General features: G+C 39.8%; 1 protein-coding gene across 1 annotated transcript; it reads left to right on the top strand.

The window, feature by feature from the left end:
* The first annotated feature begins 3,574 nt into the window (after positions 1 to 3,574).
* On the top strand, positions 3,575 to 20,802 carry glb1l (galactosidase, beta 1-like). Its single transcript, XM_088607337.1, has 16 exons — positions 3,575 to 3,828; positions 4,642 to 4,811; positions 5,455 to 5,605; positions 6,214 to 6,274; positions 7,905 to 7,999; positions 8,588 to 8,768; positions 9,319 to 9,377; positions 9,647 to 9,768; positions 11,235 to 11,275; positions 11,672 to 11,790; positions 12,956 to 13,030; positions 13,162 to 13,251; positions 14,393 to 14,506; positions 16,544 to 16,675; positions 18,523 to 18,750; positions 19,220 to 20,802. The coding sequence occupies exons 1-16, from the start codon at positions 3,772 to 3,774 to the stop codon at positions 19,421 to 19,423; spliced, it is 1,899 nt and encodes a 632-aa protein (XP_088463463.1). The 5' UTR covers positions 3,575 to 3,771; the 3' UTR covers positions 19,424 to 20,802.
* The last annotated feature ends 1,238 nt before the right edge of the window (positions 20,803 to 22,040 follow it).

The raw sequence follows: 22,040 nt of genomic DNA, 5'->3' as shown, positions 1-22,040 counted from the left end.
AGGGGGCGCTCACCCTGCAGTCTATGTGGATCCTGACGGGGACACTATACTGTAAAAAGGTACTGTCCTTCGAATGAGATGTAAAACCGAGGTTCTGACTGGTCATTAAAAATCTCAGGGCGTTTCTCAAAAAAGGTAGAGGTGTTACCCTGGTGTCCTGGTCAAATTTCCCATTGGTCTTTACCAATCATGGCCTCCTAATAATCCAGATCTGTGAACTCTGTTCTCCTCCCCACTGATAGCTGATGTGTGGTGAGCGTTATGGCTGCTATTGCATTATCCAGGTGGATGCTGCACATTGTTGGTGGTAGAGGGGAGGGGAGTGACTGGGGTGTCCAGGAAAGTGCTGTATAAGCATAAGGGAATTATTATTATTATTGATAATTAACCAACACCCCTCTACTGTGGCTGTTTGCAAACAATTTGGAGGCACTGCAGCTGTCACGGATGTCGGAAAGGACGAACCGTGGAATGACAGGAGAGCGTAAAAGACCCTATGTGTAGCGGCGAGACTTGGGTTAGCCAGGGCTCAGCTGTTCAGGAAATGCTGTATAGAAACCTATGCCCCCAGGTAGCGGACGTGGGGCAACCTGGTACTAGGCGGGTCTCAGGACATCCGAACATCAGTGCTGAGCGAAGGCAAATGAAAGACCCAGAAATATATAGCCCCAAAGAGAGAGAGACACCGGAAGGACAGCAAAGCACCGGAAACAAGAGACAGGACAGAGAAGTAGCGCCCTCTGGCTGCAGAGGGCGTAACAGCAGCAGTCTTGGGCAACATGGTGGCACAGTAGCTAGCAATTCTGCCTCACAGAGCTGGGGTCCTGGGTTTAATTATGGACCTGGGGTGCTATATGTGTGGAGTTTGCATGGTCTCCCAGTGTTTATGTGGGTTTCCTACGGGTGCTATAGTTTCCTTCCACAGTCCAAAGACATAGTGGTAGGTTAATTGGCGTCTGAGTAAATTGAATCTGGTGTGTGAGTGTGTGCATGTCTGCACTAGCCCCATGATGAACTGGCGTCCGGTCCACGGTGCACTCTGCCTTGCACTGTAGGTGCCGGCTCCCATGTGACCCTGAATTGGCCAAAAAATGGATCCCTGTAGCAGCCTCTAGTGGCAGTTCAGCTGCAATTACAACCATATCAGCACCCGGGCTGCCACAATGCTACAGTAGATATTGTGTTGCTTACAATATCTAGCATTTACAATTTAAGTAAAGATTATTATTTAAAACCTTGCCAGTGATAATAAGAAGCCATGTTAAGAGAAATCAACATATTTCACATACAGAAATGCAAGCTGATATACTAGAAAAAACACACGCACTACTAAATTACATGGTTATATAGTAAAATTGCCTATAAAACATGGGCATATTACCCATTAACACATCTTTAGGGTACAATTAAATAGGAGATATATACTGGTTCAGGAAAGCAAAGATATTAGATTAACTAGGCAGTTAATCTACTAGCTAGTTAAGAAAAATAAATTGCATTGTTCTCTCTCTGCCTCTCTGTGTGTGGTGTTTCCAAACATTTGAACGGTTCTGTATATACAGTAAATAGCTACACCATATGAAACAATACGTAAGGCCTGTTGGGATGACTAAAAGTAAAATTCAGCATTCTTTCCCTGGTCTGTCTGCTCAATGAAGTCAAACCAATGGCCATTGTTCAACAACATGCATGTCACTGTGCTCATTTCAGTCAGCTCTCTGAAGGTTTTTTGTAGCCCATTCATTCTGAACCAGTTCATATAGTGTCACGAGAAATCTGTGTGTATTGAGAAATCTGGAATTACAGAGAATGGTCTAGGTTTGTCCATTTTTTCACAAGCATGCTGAAAATAGATTACAGATATATACAAAAACAAACTAACGTTTCAAGCCAGAAGACATGTATTGAAGGGTAATAGTTATTAACAGCAATGTTATTATTCACTTGCACTTAAGTGCTTTTTACTGTAGTCTAGATATGGGGATGATGAGCCAAAGAAAGGCCAATTCCTTTATCATTGTTTAAATAAAAAAGCTGTTATACATGGAGATTTATTTTTCCTTATCTGCTACCACAGGGACAGTTCATGATCATTTGACCTACATAGGGCCCAGTTTATGTGGGAAATTTGATGTTGAGTTGTGCTTATTTTAATAATTTTTACAAATACGTGCTCATATCCAGTTGCCTTGCAAAATTTTTCACCTCTTCCAACTATGTTTAGATTGAACATTCAAATTTTCATTACAAATTTTCACTTTAAAATACAGTATGTCTACAAATTTGTAGTTCTTCCAAATGGGATGTCATTGGAAAGGGGTTAATAGATTTTGCTAGCTGTTTAATTTAGTAGTGACCAGGCAGTACCCTTAGCCAGCTATGCTATCTAGCAATTATAAGGTTCAAGGACCCCTTTCCCAACACATTGAATCCCCCAGAACCATGGGCAGACCCAGAGACCAGCCCAAGAAATTATACATACAGTAATTGTAGTTTTGTTTCCTCTAGAAATTACAACAAAGTATCACCATCTACTCAAAAAGAGAGAGTTCAAACAAGTATCCGTAAAGGATGCACACACACAAAATAAAATGAACAACATCTACTCAAAAAGAGAGTAACGAAAGAAAATGTCCCAGTGAGCACTCCTTACATGCCATAGCCACAGCCCTACACCAACTTTTAGCACCCCATGACAAAGGTGCTATATGGACTCAAATATGTACATATCGTCACTCAACAAGGGCAATATATCGCTATATTCAATATATCATGCAAAGATTACCCTGTCTTAATCAATTGTTACAAGCATTGTAATTCAACAGAACTGTGTGCAAATATAACCTTCGTAATAGTCACAATGTATCCGTGCTTTATTTATTCCTCCATTCCTCCTATCTGCTTTTTGTTCTTGTTTTCTATTTGAGGGATATTAGTATATAGTAAACGCTACTATTTGTAATATATTAAGTATAATCAGGTGGGTAGCTGCGTCAGCATGCGTAGGCTGCAAAGGAACAAGTAATAGGTTTATTCCATGCTGAAAAAAAGAAGAAAGACACACACCTGAAGAAGGCTCCACGGCCGAAACGTTGTGTTCTCTTTCTTCTTTTTTTCAGCATGGAATAAACCTATTACTTGTTCCTATTAAGTATAATGTTTTGTACTAGATTAAGTAAACAGCTTCATTGACCTTGCACATACAGTATAGCTGACCTCCTTGAAAAGACAGAAATTGTTACTGAAACTTCAACTGCAAAGAATGAATTTCATATATTCAATCAACACAGAGCAAATTAACCACTTTAAAAAAACAATACGTTGCTCTCTGGGATTATGACTGCTGCAAAATGTAACGTAGATATTTTAATATGGTTTAAATCATATATATTTAAAATTATATTTAAAAATATATATTCGATATGTTATGCTGCATTTATTCTAGTTAATTTTTCACTTGACAAAATCCCTGCAAAAGAGGAAAATAATCTGATCACCGTTAGAAGATGCCTGTGTCTGCCCGTAGCAGAAAGCTCTATTCTGTTTAGGACCCAGCGGAAACACCTAATTTGAATCACATGATGGTCTTCTGCAAACTGGTCTGCATGATAGCTTCTGCGAACTCCCGTTACTACAGACGAAAGAGAATATTGTGATTGGATCGAAACAATTTTTTATTTTTATTTTCTATATTACTGAAAAAAGTTTTGTAGAAAGGAATATGCACGAAGTAAGAGATGTGTTAAATCAGTAAATCGACTATTCGAAATTATGAAATTCAGGGTTGGTTTCGTTTTCGCAATAAGCTTTCTTTTTTTAATAATAAAGGTATGTTAATTTTGTTTCAATTGAAGTTCACATCTTGTGCAGGAAAGTGTAGCCCGCATTATGTCAGTTGTATGAAGCTGAGATAACATTATATGAGTGCAATATATGCTGTTACATTAAAACTATTTGAGATATACTGTACTTGGCTTGCTTTTTAAATGGAAATGGTTACTTGTAATTTGAAATGTCACGCATAAGGTGAGGGCAAGTTTGGAAAAACTGGTAAAAGAAAAGATTCAGGAAAACTACAGTCTCATCAGGCAAACTCTGGCCTGATCTGAGATCCTTTTTTTATTTAAAAAGTGACTTTTCAGACCAAATTTTTAATTTTTAATTTGAATTACGACAAGGAATGTTTTAAGGTGTTCAATGTACCTGAATCAATGCCATTAGATTCCGGAAGACAAAGTTAAATAATTCTTACGACCAAAACAGGTCTCTTTGTATGCTTAGGTTTCATTCATTACAGCGCAAACCAGACTGGATTCTCTTTAAAAAGTGTTGGTTCACCTTTCGTTTTCCTTTAAACATATAAAATATGCGGTTTACATCATCGAAGGTTATAACTCTATGAAGTACCAGAAGGGCGTTATCTTAGTGCAAATGCCTATTTCTCGTAGTACATTTAGAAATTCTGATAAAGGTACACATACAGTACATATCTTTATATGACAACTAAGAACCCCAAGAATGCTACATTAGCAAGTAATTAATCAAACTGGATGAGAGCTGGTGAAAATGGAAAATTCTGCAAACTCTGTTTTCTCACCTCTGCCATAGATGGGCTAAAACATGCTCCCTCTGTTTGTCCAGGCATCAGAAAGTCGCAGTTTCAGTATTGATTACAAGAACAACTGCTTCCTGAAGGATGGCGCTCCATTCCAGTACATCTCGGGAAGTATCCACTACTCTCGCATCCCGTGGTTCTACTGGAAAGACAGGCTTCTGAAAATGTACATGACTGGGCTCAATACGATTCAGACGTAAGTACAGACCGAAGCATAGTTAGAATAAAAGATAAAGGGGAAGCCTTTTACAGTTGAAATACAAACTAACAGTATATTATTAAGTATAAAACGATAAATAACCAACAGTGAGAAATTTGCCATTATAAGAAATTTAAGGTTTTTCTGTGCCATAGAAAACTGCATTCTTGGGGGAAATATTCAGACACACTTTGTCAAAAGAAGGTTATCCCATATTATATTGCCTTCATCCTGCTGTAAGACTGTAAGAAGTTTACATTTTTATCAGTTGCTCTTAATAGCCCGGGTGCAATAGAAAAACTCTCAGGTACAGATGTGATTTCAAATCATAGTAAATAATCCTTATTACTAAATTAGTAGTAAATAAATAATGAGAGAGAAGAAAAATAAAAAAAACTTGATGTCACAGCTGAAAGTTTCATAGCTGAAAAGACATCTGTACTATGTTTCTATGGCAAGCTCTGACCTTAAACATCTTGAAATGTTACATTTTAACTGCAGACATGCCTCAGCACCCCTATGTGGTGTGAGTAGAAATGATATGATAAAATGCCTGTTATGACAAGAACACAAACAGGAGTTTGTCACCATGGTTGATTCACATGATAATCGGATGGTTTGGTCTCCTGTGACGTTACAGCTATGTGCCCTGGAATTACCACGAGTCTGTGCAGGGGACCTATGACTTCAATGGTGACCGGGATTTGGAGCATTTCCTGCACCTTGCGAACCAAACAGGCCTGCTGGTGATCCTGCGGCCAGGCCCATACATCTGTGCAGAATGGGAGATGGTGAGTTTCACTGGCAGGGCCTTCTCACTGCTGTGTGATAAACCAAAAACGGTTTTGTGTTGGGGTTAGGGTGAGGGGCTGTTTGAGCAATTTGTACTCATGAAAGTAACAAGGTTAAGCATTTAGATTATACAGTAAGAAAAACAGAAAATTCTTACCTTCCATTCATTTATGAGCCTTTAAAATGCACTCATGGGCTGTTGGAGGCCTACATTCTAATCTCTCTGATATGAAAAATGTGCAACGAAACCTGCTTAAACACACTAGTTTAAAGTGCAGATCACATTTATTATAGTTCTTGGTGTGTAGTTTATAGCTAGTTTATAGAGTTACAAGGTTCTCTTTTTTGAACAGTGTTACATTACACATTTTAGTCACTTTTTCCCCATAGTTAATCCAGTAAAAAGTCATAGTTTACTAGCAGCGTCACAGACAAACCAAGCAAGTGGAAAACTGATATACAGTATATGTAATATTTTTTTTGATGAGTCAGTTTGTAAACATTCTTATCATGGTTTAGAATTTCATTGTCAGTCCTGGTCCAGGTGTACACTATTTACAAATTGACTATTTGTTGTTCCAGTAACCAATGTGCTTACTTTTCCCAGGGTGGCCTTCCTGCCTGGCTGCTCCATAAACCCAACATTATCTTGCGCTCCGCAGACCCAGGTATGACCTTAATGTGTGCTATCAGTTTCAGGGAATTCACATTTTTTTCAATACTTATTTACAGAAAAGAAAGAAAAGCATATGGACATTATCATGCTCATTTAACTTCCTTTTGAGTAAAAGCACAGAAACCGCCCTAGTCAAAGTCACCAACGATCTCCTAATAGCTTCTGATTCTGGTTCTCTTTCCATACTCATCCTTCTTGATCTCAGTGCTGCCTTTGACACTGTTGACCATAACATCTTGCTTTCTCGTCTCGAGACTGTGTTTGGAGTCTCTGACACTGCCCTCAAATGGTTTAAGTCTTACCTCACTGATCGCTGTCACTTTGTCTCTCTCAATGGGTACAGGTCTGAAATTGGTCTTGTCAAGTCTGGTGTCCCTCAGGGCTCAATACTGGGCCCCTTGCTCTTCAGCATTTACATGTTCCCACTTGGTCAGCTTTTAAGATCACATGGCCTCAGCTTTCATTTTTACGCTGACGATACTCAAATATACATCCATACCAAACCCGACACTGATGTGGCTGTCTCTATTCTATCTAATTGCATCTCTGACATCCATAATTTGGATGACTCAAAACTTCCTTCATCTTAACTGTGACAAGACTGAAGTCATGCTTATTGGTACCCCCCATCAACTTCGTAAAGCCAGTCCTGTAACCCTGTCTGTAGATGGCTCTGTATTTGAGCTCCAATCAAAATTGAAAAACCTTGGGGTTATATTCGATTCTGGCTTAACATTCGACCCACATGTACAGCATACTGTCAAAACATCTTTTTTTCACCTTAGAAATATCGCAAGACTACGCCCTATGCTATCATTAACTGTGGCTGAAAAGCTGATCAACATATTTGTATTCTCTCGAATTGACTACTGCAATGCTCTGCTCCCTGGGGTATCTAAATCTACTCTGAACAAGCTGCAGTATGTCCAAAATTCAGCAGCCAGAATCCTGACCAGATCTAGTGCAAGTGTTCACATTACTCCTATCCTGGAGTCCTTGCACTGGCTTCCGGTCAAATTCCGCGTAGACTTTAAAATCCTCATGCTCACCTACAAGGCTTTACATGGCTTGGCACCTCAATACCTGTCTGAACTTTTATCGCCCTACTCCCCACCTCGCAACCTCCGCTCTTCAAATTCTGCCCTCCTTACTGTCCCCCAAGCCCGTCTACATTGTATGGGCGACAGGGCCTTCTCCTGCTATGCCCCCAAGCTCTGGAACTCCTTGCCCAAGGATATTAGAGAGTCACCTTCTCTAAACTCCTTCAAATCCAGACTCAAAACCCTCCTTTTCAGAAAAGCCTTTACTTAACTGGTTCCATTCTTCACCCCTCTGCTCTTCTTAATACCATCTTCCACGGTCTCCTCTATTGTTATTGTTGTATTGTTGTAATTATAATTGTGTCCTGTCTTGTGAAATTTTCTTATTTATTGTTGTAGTCTTCTTATTTATTGTTATTGTCATCCTGTAAAGCGCTTTGAGAAGCCACCTTTAAAGGTGCTATATAAAATAAAGTTTATTATTATTATTATTATTATTATAAATATCTTTTGTAATAAATTAGACTTACAGACTTTTTCCAAAAGGTGAGGAGATGCAGTCTCTCTTATTTCTTGTTCTAGATTACCTGCAGGCGGTAGACAGCTGGTTAGCAGTTCTTCTGCCCAAAATAAAGCCCTGGCTTTACAGCAATGGAGGAAACATCATCAGTGTCCAGGTACTACCGTCCTACTCTGAATGCTGATTGACTGTTAGAGCTGGTGTCACTTGCACTGTGAAATGAGATTCTGGAACAAGCTGGTTTATGCCTTTCTGGGAAACTTGGAGTAATACTCTCAGTTTTGAACCTTCAAAGTGTTCTTTAAGGGTGTGATTTCCATTTTAGACAGAGCCCATGTATTTTAAATTATCAGCACAAATAGTGCAGTTGTCTACCTTTACCATAATGCTTCTCTTCTTATGGTATAAATTAAGGTTCCTAAAACAACAAAAGATCTGTGACAAAGGTGTGAAAAAGGTCAAGCTGTTATTACTAAAACAGCTATGTGTGTGACCCTGCTTCATTTCTGTCAACTATTATTTTTTATCCATATACCACAAAATATTAAAAATGATCATTTAGTCTTACACTGCCCGTTACAAAAAGAATACAAGCTCATGTTAAAATCATTTATAGTAACATGCTTTATCTTAATGGTAGTGTTAAGACTTAACTGGTTCAGCATTGTTAAAACAGTGTTTATGCATCTTTTAAATGAATTCAACTTAGAAAGTAATAATGGTTTGTACTGTATATATGGAAAAGGTGGAGAACGAATATGGAAGCTACTTCGCCTGCGATTACAACTATCTTCGTCACCTGAAAACGATATTCCAGTTCTTTCTGGAGGAAGACACTGTCCTTTTCACCACAGATGGCAACACCAACTTGGAGCTGACTTGTGGGACCCTGGAAGGCCTTTATGCTACTATCGATTTTGGGACAGGTAATAGAGACAGCCCTACAGTGCCACAATACAGCCACTTATTGAAAATATTCATAAAGCACCACTATGTTGAGAGAATGACCTCATTAGTGTCATTCAGCTTGTTTCTGAATATGTTAGCTTTTCCCCCATTTAGGTATTTTAATCAGCAAAATGTTTTGAATGAGAAAAGGTTTTAAAATAACTTTTTTCTGTTGAACTTAGTTTAAAAATCTGGAGAATTTCTCATGAATTGCTAAATATAGTACTTGGCATGACATACAGTTGTTGTAAACAAGCCTTCACACATAAGGAAATCTGCATAGATCTTGTTCTACTACTCCCTGCAGCATAATTTGGTAAAAAAAGCTTCCAGATTGATTCTTATTTGCCAATACTGACAAGTTGGAGAGAAGGTTTTAAGCTTTGTTCAGAATGTTCTATCTGCCATTATAAACATTTTTATGTATTGGTTTTGCAATGCAGTGTCAGTATCCTGCATGATTCCATGCAGATATAGAAAGTTCAGCATGATTTTGCATGAGCTGATTCACAGTGATTTCTACCTTAGACACCAACATTACCACAGCTTTCAAAAGACAAAGAAGATTTGAACCAAAGGGTCCTCTGGTGAGTGAACTGCGATCATAATTATTGTTACAAAACATCATCTAGACTGACTTTACATTTTTAACTTATTCAGTACTAAATAGAACACCCTTAAAAAAGCAATAAAAGCTTCTGAAACTAGAAAAACCTACTCGGTGTTAAAAATACTCAATTTTACAATTTTATTTTGCAGTCTCTATGTAAACTCCAGGCAATGCTACTTTTTGAAGACACAGCTATGCACAGAGGAGTTAGAAAGCTCTCACTGACGGAGGTGTGCTGTGTTGCAGGTCAACTCGGAGTTCTATACAGGCTGGCTAGATCACTGGGGGGACAGTCACGCCCAGGTGGACACACAGAAAGTCAGCCAGATGCTGGGGGACATGCTGGCCTTGGGAGCCAGTGTTAACATGTAAGATACATCTCGCATTGTCGGGACAATGCCCTCACCCATCCATCAGCAGTTCACATGGCGCTTTGGCTTGATTCTTAACCCAAGTCATGTAGATTCCACTTGTGTGTTTTCCTGTTGATTGAAACCTCCATGAATCTAATTAAACGATCTTAATTGTTCTTACTGTACATCACGGAAAATTCTGTCATTTCAAATTGGCATAATGTTTTAAGCTATTGGAGACTTGATTTTACTATTCACACAAAAAATGCTGTTATTAAAATGCAAAACATCCACGCACATCCCTCCCGCCTCTCCACCCCCCACACAGACTGAAAATGTAAATTTCAGACAAAACGAGCAGGCATTGTTATCCTCACATTCAGTAATTGATTACATTAACTATCAAGAGTGTGTTACTGTCAAGAAACCGATTCCGTTCTCCTGCACCGGTGTAGGGGTGCCGAGTAAGATCACGCCTCCCCCAAAATAGATGCTATATCTTGGGAATGAAAGCAGCTCAGAAGCTACTTTCAACAGCACAAACTAGCACTAAAAACTGAGATCAGTTTGGTTCTCCAGCACTTCTGTAGAGGGAGGTGAGGGATGTCACATCCTGAAAAAAGCAGCTATATCTCAGGAACGAAAGCAGCTCAGACACTATTGTTAATAGCACAAATCAACGTTAAAGGAGCACTAATGAATGAGACTAGTTTGATTCTTCGGCACATTGTAGGGGGGCTGAGTGATGTCACATGATGTCAGGAACAAAAGCAGTACAAGTGCTACTTTCAGTGGCACAAACCAGCACAAATGAAGCAGTAATGAATGTTGTGGGTGTCATTGTTTGTGCTGTTTGTAGGGGGGCCAACTTCACAGAGTTGCCACGGTACTGTCAGTTTTTAAACTGTTGGATGACTACTCATCCTGGTCATGAGTAATGGCCTTGGGAATGTGAGTGTAAAAACATAAACGATTATTCAGTCCATTACTGCATCATCCTTTATTAGAAATCTTTATTCCTGAAGGGTTGCAGTAAGCTGGAGCCTAAACTGGTAGACAATGGGTGCAAGGCATGGTACACCTGAACATGATGCCAGTTCAGTTTAGAGACACCAGTTCACCTAGCTAGCATTCATTTGGAAGGTGAAATTAAATTGGAGCAAACCCATATGATCACAGTTTATGCTTTAGAACAGACAAACTGTATTTTACTGAAATAGGTGTATTTATTTGTGACCTGCCAAACAGGATCTTTAAGCTTGAGAATCAGCCTTGATACTCCATTATTGAGAATTCAGTATAGAAGACTTTGTCTACACACCTAAAGATAAGACTATCGACTCCGACTCTTTTAAAGATCTTTTCTAGAGCTTGTAGACACAACATTGAGAGTTAAGACCTAACAGCATGGCTTTTCAAAGATCAGGTCCATTTCCCCTTGTAGATATAGACGCATGACTTAATACAGTTTCTCTTTGCAGGTATATGTTTGAGGGAGGAACAAACTTTGGTTACTGGAATGGCAAGTTCTCTTTTTTATGACTTCTTTAAATTAGTCACACCATGACATGCCATGTTTGTTTCTGATTTTGTAGAAACATCCAGCATAGCTTCTGTATATCAGATTCCAAATTAGTGTTCAAAGCTGTCAGGGGGTTTTCTTGATTGAATTTAAGATATTGTATTAATCTTTACTGAACAGTTTATGGAGAAAAGAGGGTTGTGGGCAGTTAAAAGAATAACTCAAATTGCTTTAAGTCTCAGAAAAGAAGAAAAATATTAATGAAATCAATGGAGATAAATCTAACAATGCCTATCTTTTTTTATTTTTTTACTGTTGAAGAAGGAAACGTTTTGTAATACAGAATAAAGCGCAGGTTTGGGGATATGCACTGATTTTAAACCAATGCTGCTCTAGGTGCTGATCATGACAGCAGATTCAAGCCCGTGGTGACCAGCTATGACTATGATGCCCCGCTCTCTGAGGCTGGAGACCCCACTGACAAACTGCTGGCTATTAGGGATGTGATCAGTAGGGTAAAACTATGTTAAACATTGATAATTTGTATTTCAATACTTGAATGACATTCTAATGATGATGAGACATGTCAAATAAAAAGGGATAGCTTACTTAATATTTTAGTGTTTGGCATTAACTCACCTGGCTGAGGAAAGGACAGTCTTTGCTGTAAGGGTAGGACTCCCCTCATCCCCGAGAAATGAACCAGGGAGTCTGCTGCAAAGGTGAAGATAGGTTGGAGGGAGAGGTGTTAAAAAACATGTGTGAAGTTGTACAACAGGCAGGTGTTTAACCGCAAGACAGCAGAACTGAGCAATTACACTTTGAAGTCCTACCAGACTTTTGTTTAGCACCTCCTTTTCAGTAGTTTGATAAAAAAAACAGCAGAATTAAGGAATCCCAAAACGCTAATGCTGATTTCTTTAGTGTGTGAGCTTTGCTTGATCAAGTTGGTTAGGATGTGCCAGGTTGGTATGCGATGTGCACTGTAGCGTGATACAGATGATTGAACACAAGTCAATGAACAGGTGACAGTCAAGTCACCGAATCCTAGATCAGCCGGGACTGGAATTCTGTGATGACCTGGAAAGCATAACCTGAGGTCAAGTGCACTGACAGAAAAGTAGAATAAGAACTGATAGTGAGTTTCCACTTGCTGAAGTTTGCTACAACTGGAAGGATGAGGATGGATTACACTCAGAACCCCCAAAAGAAGAATAAATATTGGCTATGAAGCGGCCGCAGTGGTTCCAGAGTTCCAGGGAGGGTTGACAACATCAGGAGAACTGAAAGAAAAAGAGCAGACATCATGGCAATTTCAGGGAGCTGGTTGTTTTCTGTAGAGAGGCTGAGGGTGAAGGGCTGTGTGTTAAAAAAGAGGAAACAAAACAGCTCCTGTCCTGGATGGAGATTACTGTGCGAAAACAGATTGGCAACAACAAGTGTAGAAGACACCAGTCTCTGATGAGACAGATTTATTGTCTAACAAGAATATTTATCTGTAAAAAGTACACTTTGGAAAGGATTTGAAAAACAGGAAACTGCATATCAATAATTATATCAACTGCATATTGACTTCTGTTAAAAGCCAAGCTTATGTTTGAAGTAATTCTAATATACTTTTAATGGGTGCAACACAATCTCTACTGTCACTCAGTGTTATTTCCTCTCTTTTTTCCCCAGTTCCGTGAGGTACCTGAGGGACCCATGCCTCCTGCCACACCAAAGTATGCCTATGGATATGTAACACTGAAAAAGGTTGGCATCATTTTTCAACATTGTTTAGTTCCAACACATCATTAGAATCAGAAATACATTCATTGTTAGTACACATTTATTTTGTTTTTTGCAGTACAGATGGCCAGTACTCTTGACCTCCTTTTTTTCAGGTTGGCAACATCACAGGACTGCTGGATACGCTGTGCCCACAGGGTCCCCTCCAGTCTCTGTACCCTTTGACCTTTGAGGCAATGAAACAGGTAAGAGTTGCCATGAGAACAGGAAGCTGAATTCCATCTATCCGATGAGGTAAGAATAAGGACATCTTAGACAATGGCATATAGTTTAGTCTGGTCAATGGCGCCATAGGGTCCTATAATAATAATTGCTTACACTTATATAGCGCTTTTTCTGGACACTCCACTCAAAGCGCTTTACAGGTAATGGGGACTCCCCTCCACCACCACCAATGTGCAGCATCCACCTGGATGATGCGACGGCAGCCATAGTGCGCCAGAACGCTCACCACACATCAGCTATCAGTGGGGAGGAGAGCAGAGTAATGAAGCCAATTCACAGAGGGGGATTGTTAGGAGGCCATGATTGATAACAGCCGATGGGGAAATTTGGCCAGGATGCCGGGGTTACACCCCTACTCTTTTCGAGAAACACCCTGGGATTTTTAATGACCACAGAGAGTCAGGACCTCGGTTTTACGTCTCATCCGAAGGACGGCGCCTGTTTACAGTATAGTGTCCCCAGCACTACACTGGGGCATTAGGACCCACATGAGCCACAGGGTGAGCGCCCCCTGCTGGCCCCACTAACGCCTCTTCCAGCAGCAACCTTAGTTTTTCCCAGGAGGTCTCCCATCCAGGTACTGACCAGGCTCACACCTGCTTAGCTTCAGTGGGTTGCCAGTTGTGAGTTGCAGGGTGATATGGCTGCTGGCTATACCACCAAAGCCTCTTACCAAGGTGAAGAATAATACAAATTATAATAATAATGGCTTAATATGCTTTTAAGTGCAAAAACAGTATCTGTAGCCACAGTATCTGTAGACTGACCTTCAGATGAGTATTTTGGCCCTCACAACCTAAAACTGATGGGACATTCTGAAAAACATAGAATGCTGTTTTAAACATAAAGACTAACATTACTGTGGACCATTTTGTTTTGTTTTGTCTTATTGTATGTTCCATTTGTTTCTTGCCTGATTTTTCAGAGCTCCATAAAAACATCTTCGGTCAGTTTAAACTTGAACATACAAAATTAACATGCCAAAAGTTCTTCTAGACAAAAACGTGAAGTAAAAAAGGTGCAAGAATCTGTGTAGCTGGATTAATTGAGATTTTATCTGTCCCTGCAGTACTAACCTCACTTTGCATGATTGCTTTTCAGTATTATGGCTACATGCTTTACCAGACTAAGCTGCCCAGGACACTAGAACAAGCCACGCCACTGATCTCACCTCTGAATGGTGTTCACGACCGTGGATATGTGCTGGTCAATGGGGTAAGAAATCTGAGGAAAATACCCTGGTCCACAACACTGCCACACAATCATGTGCCCATCAATACCTGAACAGCAGCCCTTTACCAACACAGAAAAAAATGTGAAAGAATCTTACTACAGATTGCAAAACCACGACAACCAAGGAACAGACACACTACACAATTTCTGTTTTGAAATTTACAGTACAGCATTTTGTTACTTCTGTGTAAAACTACAAGTGGCTTAATTGGTTAAAGTTTAAGATATAGAATACTTTCTAAGCTGTGTACCCTGAAGACCAGTCTTAAAATTCCCTGTACCAAAATGAGAATAAATATGGACCATCTCAGGTAGAATTAGTTGAAAAATCCCATTAAACAGAACTTCATGCATATGCATGTTTTCCATTATGTTTTCCATAAGGTTGTTTCTAAGTCGGTTGAGAACATAACACAGAGGACATATTTCCCACAGAAACCAATTTCCCACAGGAAGAATATCAGAAATGTTGGTGAGGTTCCCAGCAAAAACCTATTTAACTCATAACATGTCATGCTTGCCCTGGCTGCTGCTCTGAGGGCTGAGCAAACTGTGATGTCATCCTTAGCCTGTCTCTCTATGCTCCTACTGCAGAATCTAATCACCTGAAGATACTAGCACCTGGAGTCTGTTTACAACCACGCCTGTTCCTCCAGGTGCTCTTCACAAGAAGTACTCAGACCTGACAGTGCCTGGGGCTCTGTTGTTGAGTTTTGTCTCTGCTTCTGTGTCTGTGTCTCTTGGATTGCCCCTCAGCTTTCACCTTGGCTTTGAACTTGGACTGGACCTCAGCCACATCCACCTGTGCATTTCTACAGGGTCTCCCCCATTTCAGCCTTCACTTGTTTGGATTTTAGCCCCAGACTGTGTTTGCTTGCATAACACTCTGGTTGCCTAGCTAGCCACAGCACCCTGGTTGTCTGTGTGCGTGGCTTCTCGGCTCGCCAATCAGCAAAAAGCCTGCTCCTCACTCCCAGAGTGGGCGTTCCCCGTTCCCTCCCATCTCAGTAACGTCCTGCTCTAGGCAAATCCCTGTGTGCTGTTTGCAGGCTCTGCAACTCAGCTGCTTTTCATCCAACAAGTGGGTTCTAGATAGATAGATAAGACTTTATTAATCCTGAAGGGAAATTGATGAAAGGTTCTGAGGTTCTTCCCACCTCTGTAGTGCAACATTACATAATATAGCCGAAATAGTCTACATTTGCATTTTTATATTAATATTACTATATTATATGATACTATAATGTCATTATATTATAATGATGGCATATATGTAAATTCATCCATGTTCTCATTCAGATTGTAGAACTACTTAAACCAAGCACGTACCCAGTGTCCGACAGTGATTCTCATTTCTCTAATGGGGAGTGCTTGATATTAAATCTAATTTCACTTCCAAACTTAGACTTTTCTTTGATACAGGTAGATCACTAGCACTATTCTCACATCTTCTCAGCAATTATTAGGGTGATTCTTTATCTCATAAATAGAACAAATGCATGACACTCTCACTCGGAGGACGACAAACAACTGAGTAACACACAAGCAGTACTGTACTTACCTCATCTCAGAATTGCTGCAATTTTTTCCCCAAAAGTATTTAGGTTCATAGGTGTGCTCAAACAAAATTAAGAAAAAAGTAAAAATGTTGCTTTGAATAAAAGCTTTAGATTAGCTCAATGATTAACCCGTATTAAGCCAGGCCATAAAGGGGTAATCTTCCTCTAAAGAACTGTGCTTCATAACACAATAAAGGGCTTGATTGAAATGTAAATTAATCCCTCATCACGCCTCACTGCTTAAGTGAACAACCTGAAACAAGCTGGTCAGTGGACCTTATCCAAGTTTTCAGTGTTATGGTTCATAATTACTCTGAAATGCACCCTCTTACAGGAAGACAATCTCTTAGCCAAAATATTACTAATCACTTGCTTTCAAGCGTAAGAAAATAATCACTCTCCTGTATGCTGCCTTTCTAAAGTTTGTCTGTTTCTCTGTTTTTCCCATCATGTGTTCCAGATGTTCCAGGGTGTGCTGGAAAGAGACACCACTCTGGTGTTAAATGTGACTGGAAAAGAAGGAGATCAGTTAGACATCCTGGTTGAGAACATGGGGAGGGTTAACTTCGGGAGTCACATTAACGACTTCAAGGCAAGAACAACCTCGGAACTGATGAAAAGAACTCAAGTTAAATAAATAAGAGTCATTGCTGGTTTGTTCGAGCTGTTGTTTATGGACAGAAGTACTTTTAACTGAAGTCATATAGTAGTTTGTTTTATTTATTTATAATTCAGCTTTGGATCAGTCCTTTCTTTTCTTGAGAGCTGATCCATGGTTGTGAAGGGGTTTGCAGTTATTTACTGGTATTGCTCTGAATAAGCATAAAATGCAAGTTTTCATTGAATAATATTGAGACTGTGGGCAGCTGAGTAGTTAGCGCTGCCGTTTCAGGGCTCCGTGGACCTGAATTTGATTCTAGCCTTTGGTATTTATAAATCGGAAGTTTATCTGGGTTTTTGCTCCAGCTTCTTCCCATCTCCCAAAGACATCCTGGTCCAGAGTGACATAGAGGAGGTTTGTGGACATAACATTGGTGTGTTGCTCTTCTACAAAAGCAGACTTACTTGAGAACCTCCTCAGTTGAGGAATTCTATATATGTATATATACTGATAGAAAAAGAAACACAACATTTTCTGGAATGAGAATACTATATTTAAGGCTTATGTACTTTCACAAAAAGTTGTCAAATTGTTTTAAGTCCTCTGCTCCAATACAGCTTGTGCAGTGAGGCATTGCAACATGCCAATCACACGAAAGCTCGTTGGGTGCACTTTTACCCAACGAGGTCTGGGTGGAACAATGCCTGATCAGGTCACCTTTAAAAAGGCCTTAAGTCAAAGCTTAGGTCACTGCAAGAAAAAGGCCACACTCAAATGTCACCAGAAGCAAGGGAGAGGGCTATTGGCATGCTGCAGGCAGGCATGTCATGTGCCAGCGTTGCCAGACACTATGGAGTAAGTTGCTCCACTGTGTCCCGACTGCAGAGGTTTCAGTAGACCAGCAGGACAGAAGACCATCCAAGATCTGGTCGCCCTTGAGTGACCACACTAGAGCAGGAGTGACACATCAGACTGGTCCATCTGAGAGATCGTTTCAGATCTGCCACCCGTACTGCTGCTGAAACTGCCGGCAGACACAATGCCCACATTAGTGCCAGGACAGTGAGGCTCCATGCTGCTGGCCTTAGAGTAAGGCGACCTCTCAGGGGCCCTCTGCTCACACCTCCTAGACGTCACACCCGACTGGCTTGGGCCAGACAGAAGCAGCGATGGACAGTGGCATCAGATCCTCTTCACGGATGAGTCATTCTTCCTCCTGTTCCACGCAGACGGGAGGGCCAGAGTGTGGAGGAGGAGGTGTTGTTATCAGTATATAATCTATGTACTGCAATCTTCATCTATGCTACTAAATACAACTCCTCTTAAAAGTGAGAATGAAACCAGAGGTCCAAAGAGACTAAACCAATTACTTTTTTTTAATAATAATAATTGTTTACACTTATAAACAGTAGCGCTTTTCTGGACACTCCACTCAAAGCGCTTTTACAGGTAATGGGGACTCCCCTCCACCACCACCAATGTGCAGCATCCACCTGGATGATGCAACGGCAGCCATAGTGTGCCAGAACGCTCATCACACATCAGCTATTAGTGGGGAGGAGAGCAGAGTGATGAAGCCAATTCATAGATGGGGATTATTAGGAGGCCATGATTGGTAAGGGCCAATGGGAAATTTGGCCAGGACCCCGGGGTTACACCCCTACTCTTTTTAAAATAATTTTTAAGTTAATTTTGCACTAAAAAATACTTCCTGCTGAGTTATGGGAGTCATAGGCATGGCTATGTATAAAGTTTTAGTGGTCACATCTTACAACTCACATCTTGCAAGAAATTTACCTTTCTCAGTGACTGTTTTTGTTCTGCACTGTTCATATTAGGGCCTTGTGAGCAACCTCTACCTGGGAAGAGACGTTCTGTCTAACTGGTTGATCTACTCTCTTGACATTGATGGGGCTATAGCCTATGGTTGGCCACACTCCAAGCTGAAACACCCCAGGCACAAAGGCAGCAGGGAGGATTCCAAAGGACCCACCTTTTACATGGGCATCCTGGAGCCAACAGGCTTGGCCTGGGACACCTTTCTGAGGCTCAGAGGGTGGACTAAGGTAAGTGTCATGAAAGTCATGAAAAGTAAGCACTTAAGGTTTTCCTTCCTGTAATCTATTGCCAACATGCCAATAAATCTCAGATTAATATTTAAAATCTAAACCAGTCTGTTATATGTGGGTCTGCCACAAATTAAAACTTTATTGCAAATACCTGTATGTGAGTAAGGTTTGAATGATGATGGGATTCATATTCACTTTGTACTCTTAGTTGTTTGTGCTAGAAGTGGGTCACTTAAAATTTATTTTAATAGTTACTATTAAATATATTGTTTTAAGTAGTTGCAATGTAAATTATACCATTCTAAAAATGATTTTTGTACCTTAAGTGAAATGTCATAAAAAGTCCATCTTTTACAAACTGAAGGTGAAAGTGTATTTTAAATACTTTATTTTAAAATGTCTCTCAATACAGCAGGTTTTCTAAAGACCCCTGTCCACTAAACATTGTTTGGTTTGACTTTCCCAGGGACAGGTGTGGATTAATGGAGTAAACCTGGGTCGATATTGGCCCCAGAGAGGCCCTCAACAAACTTTGTATGTTCCTGGACCACTTCTCAGTACCTCCCAGCCCAATAACATTACCATTCTGGAGCTGGAGCAGGCTCCTTCAGACACTCGAGTGCTTTTCATGGACAGGGCTCAGCTCAACAGAACTGTGGGGAGATTGTGACACTGTTGCCATGCAAATCAGACCAAGGAAAGTAAGATCACCACACAAGGTCCGTCTATCAGTGCCCTCAGGTTTCATTCCATACTACTGTCCGATGATGTCCACAGTTCTCTGTCTGTCTCAGTGTCCAGGAAAAGCCACTTTTGTTTACATATCAGGTGTACACACTTCTTATCTAAAGCTATGCAGTTCATTCATGGTGTAGTATGCTTTGGCAATCTGTTTCTGGTTTCCTTCACAGACTAAAACATCACAGCTTAGTCTTCATATTCACAGTTAGAGTGTTGAGCTGCACCTCAACAGGCCACCTTAGACACTTAAAAAATCACTGTCTGTCTTGACTGCAGTTTTCGTGGAATGCTTTGCGAGAATGTTGTTGCTTATAAATATAGACTGACTTCAGACATACACGTACATCAGCTCATTAGCGTGCATTTTCAGAGTTGCATTTCAACAGATATGTTCCAAGCATTACAGCCATTTAAAAATTGAATTTTTGTTGGAATTATTTGTAGAAAAATGTGCCTTTAAACCTTGCCTGCCTCAACTGCTAATTCACATCTTGTATGTTTTGAGAGTATTATTTCGTTCTGCGTGATTATTTGCATTAAAATGCTAGGTTTATTTTAACAATCTGGTAGCATTTAAAAGAATGCTGTAAATCATGTTAATTGTTTTATTGGCTTATAAAACAAATCTGTAGTTAGTGTAACAGAGGTCAATCAGACTTTCTCTGTACACCTAAAGCATAAAGTACTGTATATGAACAGCCTAAAAAAATTCTACATGACTTTGAAATGTGCGATCACTAAAATGAATCATGAATTGCCTAGTGTTACCATAATACTTTACAAGGAGGAAGTAGTTATTGTGGACAATATGTGAGAAAGGTAACAGATAAATAAAATAGTTGCAAATGCTGTGCAAGTTTGTCTCACTCCATGATTCTGTAACATGTTGCAACAGAAACAAATATATTCAGGGTAGGTTGGATGAAAAACAGGTGAAACTACATGAACACAAAAAATAATGAAACTCATAATAGACCCACAAACATCACTCAAAGATTTTTCAGTCTCAAAGTCTTTCAGTCAGTACCTACAGCGGGAGTAAAGAAAACTGCTTAGGATTGCTACCTTTGACTGCCTCTGAAAGTGAGGAAGAACTTAAGTCTAAATGGTAGGTGTAACCTACCAAAGGTTGGTGCAGATCAAGGAAAAGGACAAGTAGTGTCACAAAAATATGTTCTGCCATAACAATTCTTTACTTGACATGCTGAATGTAAATTCAAACTTAATTCTTACAAGTAACAGCCCCCCCCATAGAGTTAAGCCAAGTGTTCATGGGCAAGTATCAACAGGGCTACAAGATGGGTTACCTAATTTTTACAATTATTACTTTGCATTTGGCTCAGTCCAAGCAAAGGTTTAAAGCAGAAATAGAATAGGACTGGGTACAAATTGAGCATGATACAGCCTCAGAGCTAGGTATCTCCTTAGAAAGTTTGTATTATAGCAAGGCATGTCCTAAATCTTTAATTGAAACACCAATTGGTTCTTCTTTTAAAATATAAGAAAAGGCTGCAATACAATTTTATCTTACGACACTTCACTATCTGTACATCAACCATTATTTAGATCACCAAGACTAACTATACTGTATACTATAATTAACTGTCAAGACCAATTAATTTAAATTAATAAATTTAATTAATTTAAAATGTAATTAAATTTAAATTAATAAAAACTTACAAGTTTACTGTCTAAAACCTTTCCGTTAAGTGAATTAAAACTAGAACTGGATAATTACAGCAATAAACTATTGCAGACTACTATACAAGTGAAGGCTCGAACATTTTACAACCTTCTTAACGCATGGTCAGACACGTCTTTTGATAGGTTTGCATCTCAGTGGACAGCTGATCTCTGTGGTGGGTCAGAGGACATAGACTGGGATACTGTGTGGCATAATGTTAGTTATCCATTTAGAGCTATACACAACAAACTGCTTCAGTACAAAATTTTAAACAGACTCTATTATACCCCAGAATAAATTGAAAAAGATGAAGTGGCATAATACAGGAATGTGTTCCAATGTAACACACAAAGGATCACTATTGCACTTATTGTGGTATTGTCAGCACATACAGTCATTCTGGACCTCCACAGTGGGGAAAGCTCTCAGGCGCCTAAATATCTCAATTCCACTTACTCCCATTACATGTATCCTATGTGATTTATCAAAGGTTAAAGTAGCAATTCAATATAAAAATACTTTTTTGACTGTATTATTGCTAAAAAAATAATATTGCAAAAATGGGTGGACAGTACAGGACCGTTGACAGAATGATGTCTCAACATAAACACCCATGTGGCCTCTTCTATCTTTTCCGTTTTGCACATATTCTAAGGTTTTGCTACCTGCATGCAAAACCCTATTACGTTTACATTATATGTCATCTGCCAGGTGTCTGCCCAGTCTTAACTTTTGTCCAATAAATGTAGTACAACACTCAACAATGATTTTGTGCATTCGGAGTGCCTTGTTTTGCAGGCAGATGCATAGTGTGCTAGGCAGGACTAGATGGGATGCCTGTCTTCCTCTGAACATACTGTAA

The sequence above is a fragment of the Lepisosteus platostomus genome, chromosome 14 (assembly GCF_059453375.1).
Source record: "Lepisosteus platostomus isolate fLepPlt1 chromosome 14, fLepPlt1.hap1, whole genome shotgun sequence".
Classification (NCBI taxonomy): Eukaryota; Metazoa; Chordata; class Actinopteri; order Semionotiformes; family Lepisosteidae; genus Lepisosteus; species Lepisosteus platostomus.
This window is presented reverse-complemented; position numbering and strand designations above follow the sequence as displayed.

Coding starts and splice junctions, on each gene's coding strand:
- glb1l (XM_088607337.1), top strand. CDS start 3,772: ATGAAATTCAGGGTTGGTTTCGTTTTCGCAATAAGCTTTCTTTTTTTA. Junction 8,000..8,587: donor GAAACATCATCAGTGTCCAG/GTACTACCGTCC, acceptor TATATGGAAAAG/GTGGAGAACGAATATGGAAG. Junction 8,769..9,318: donor TACTATCGATTTTGGGACAG/GTAATAGAGACA, acceptor TTTCTACCTTAG/ACACCAACATTACCACAGCT.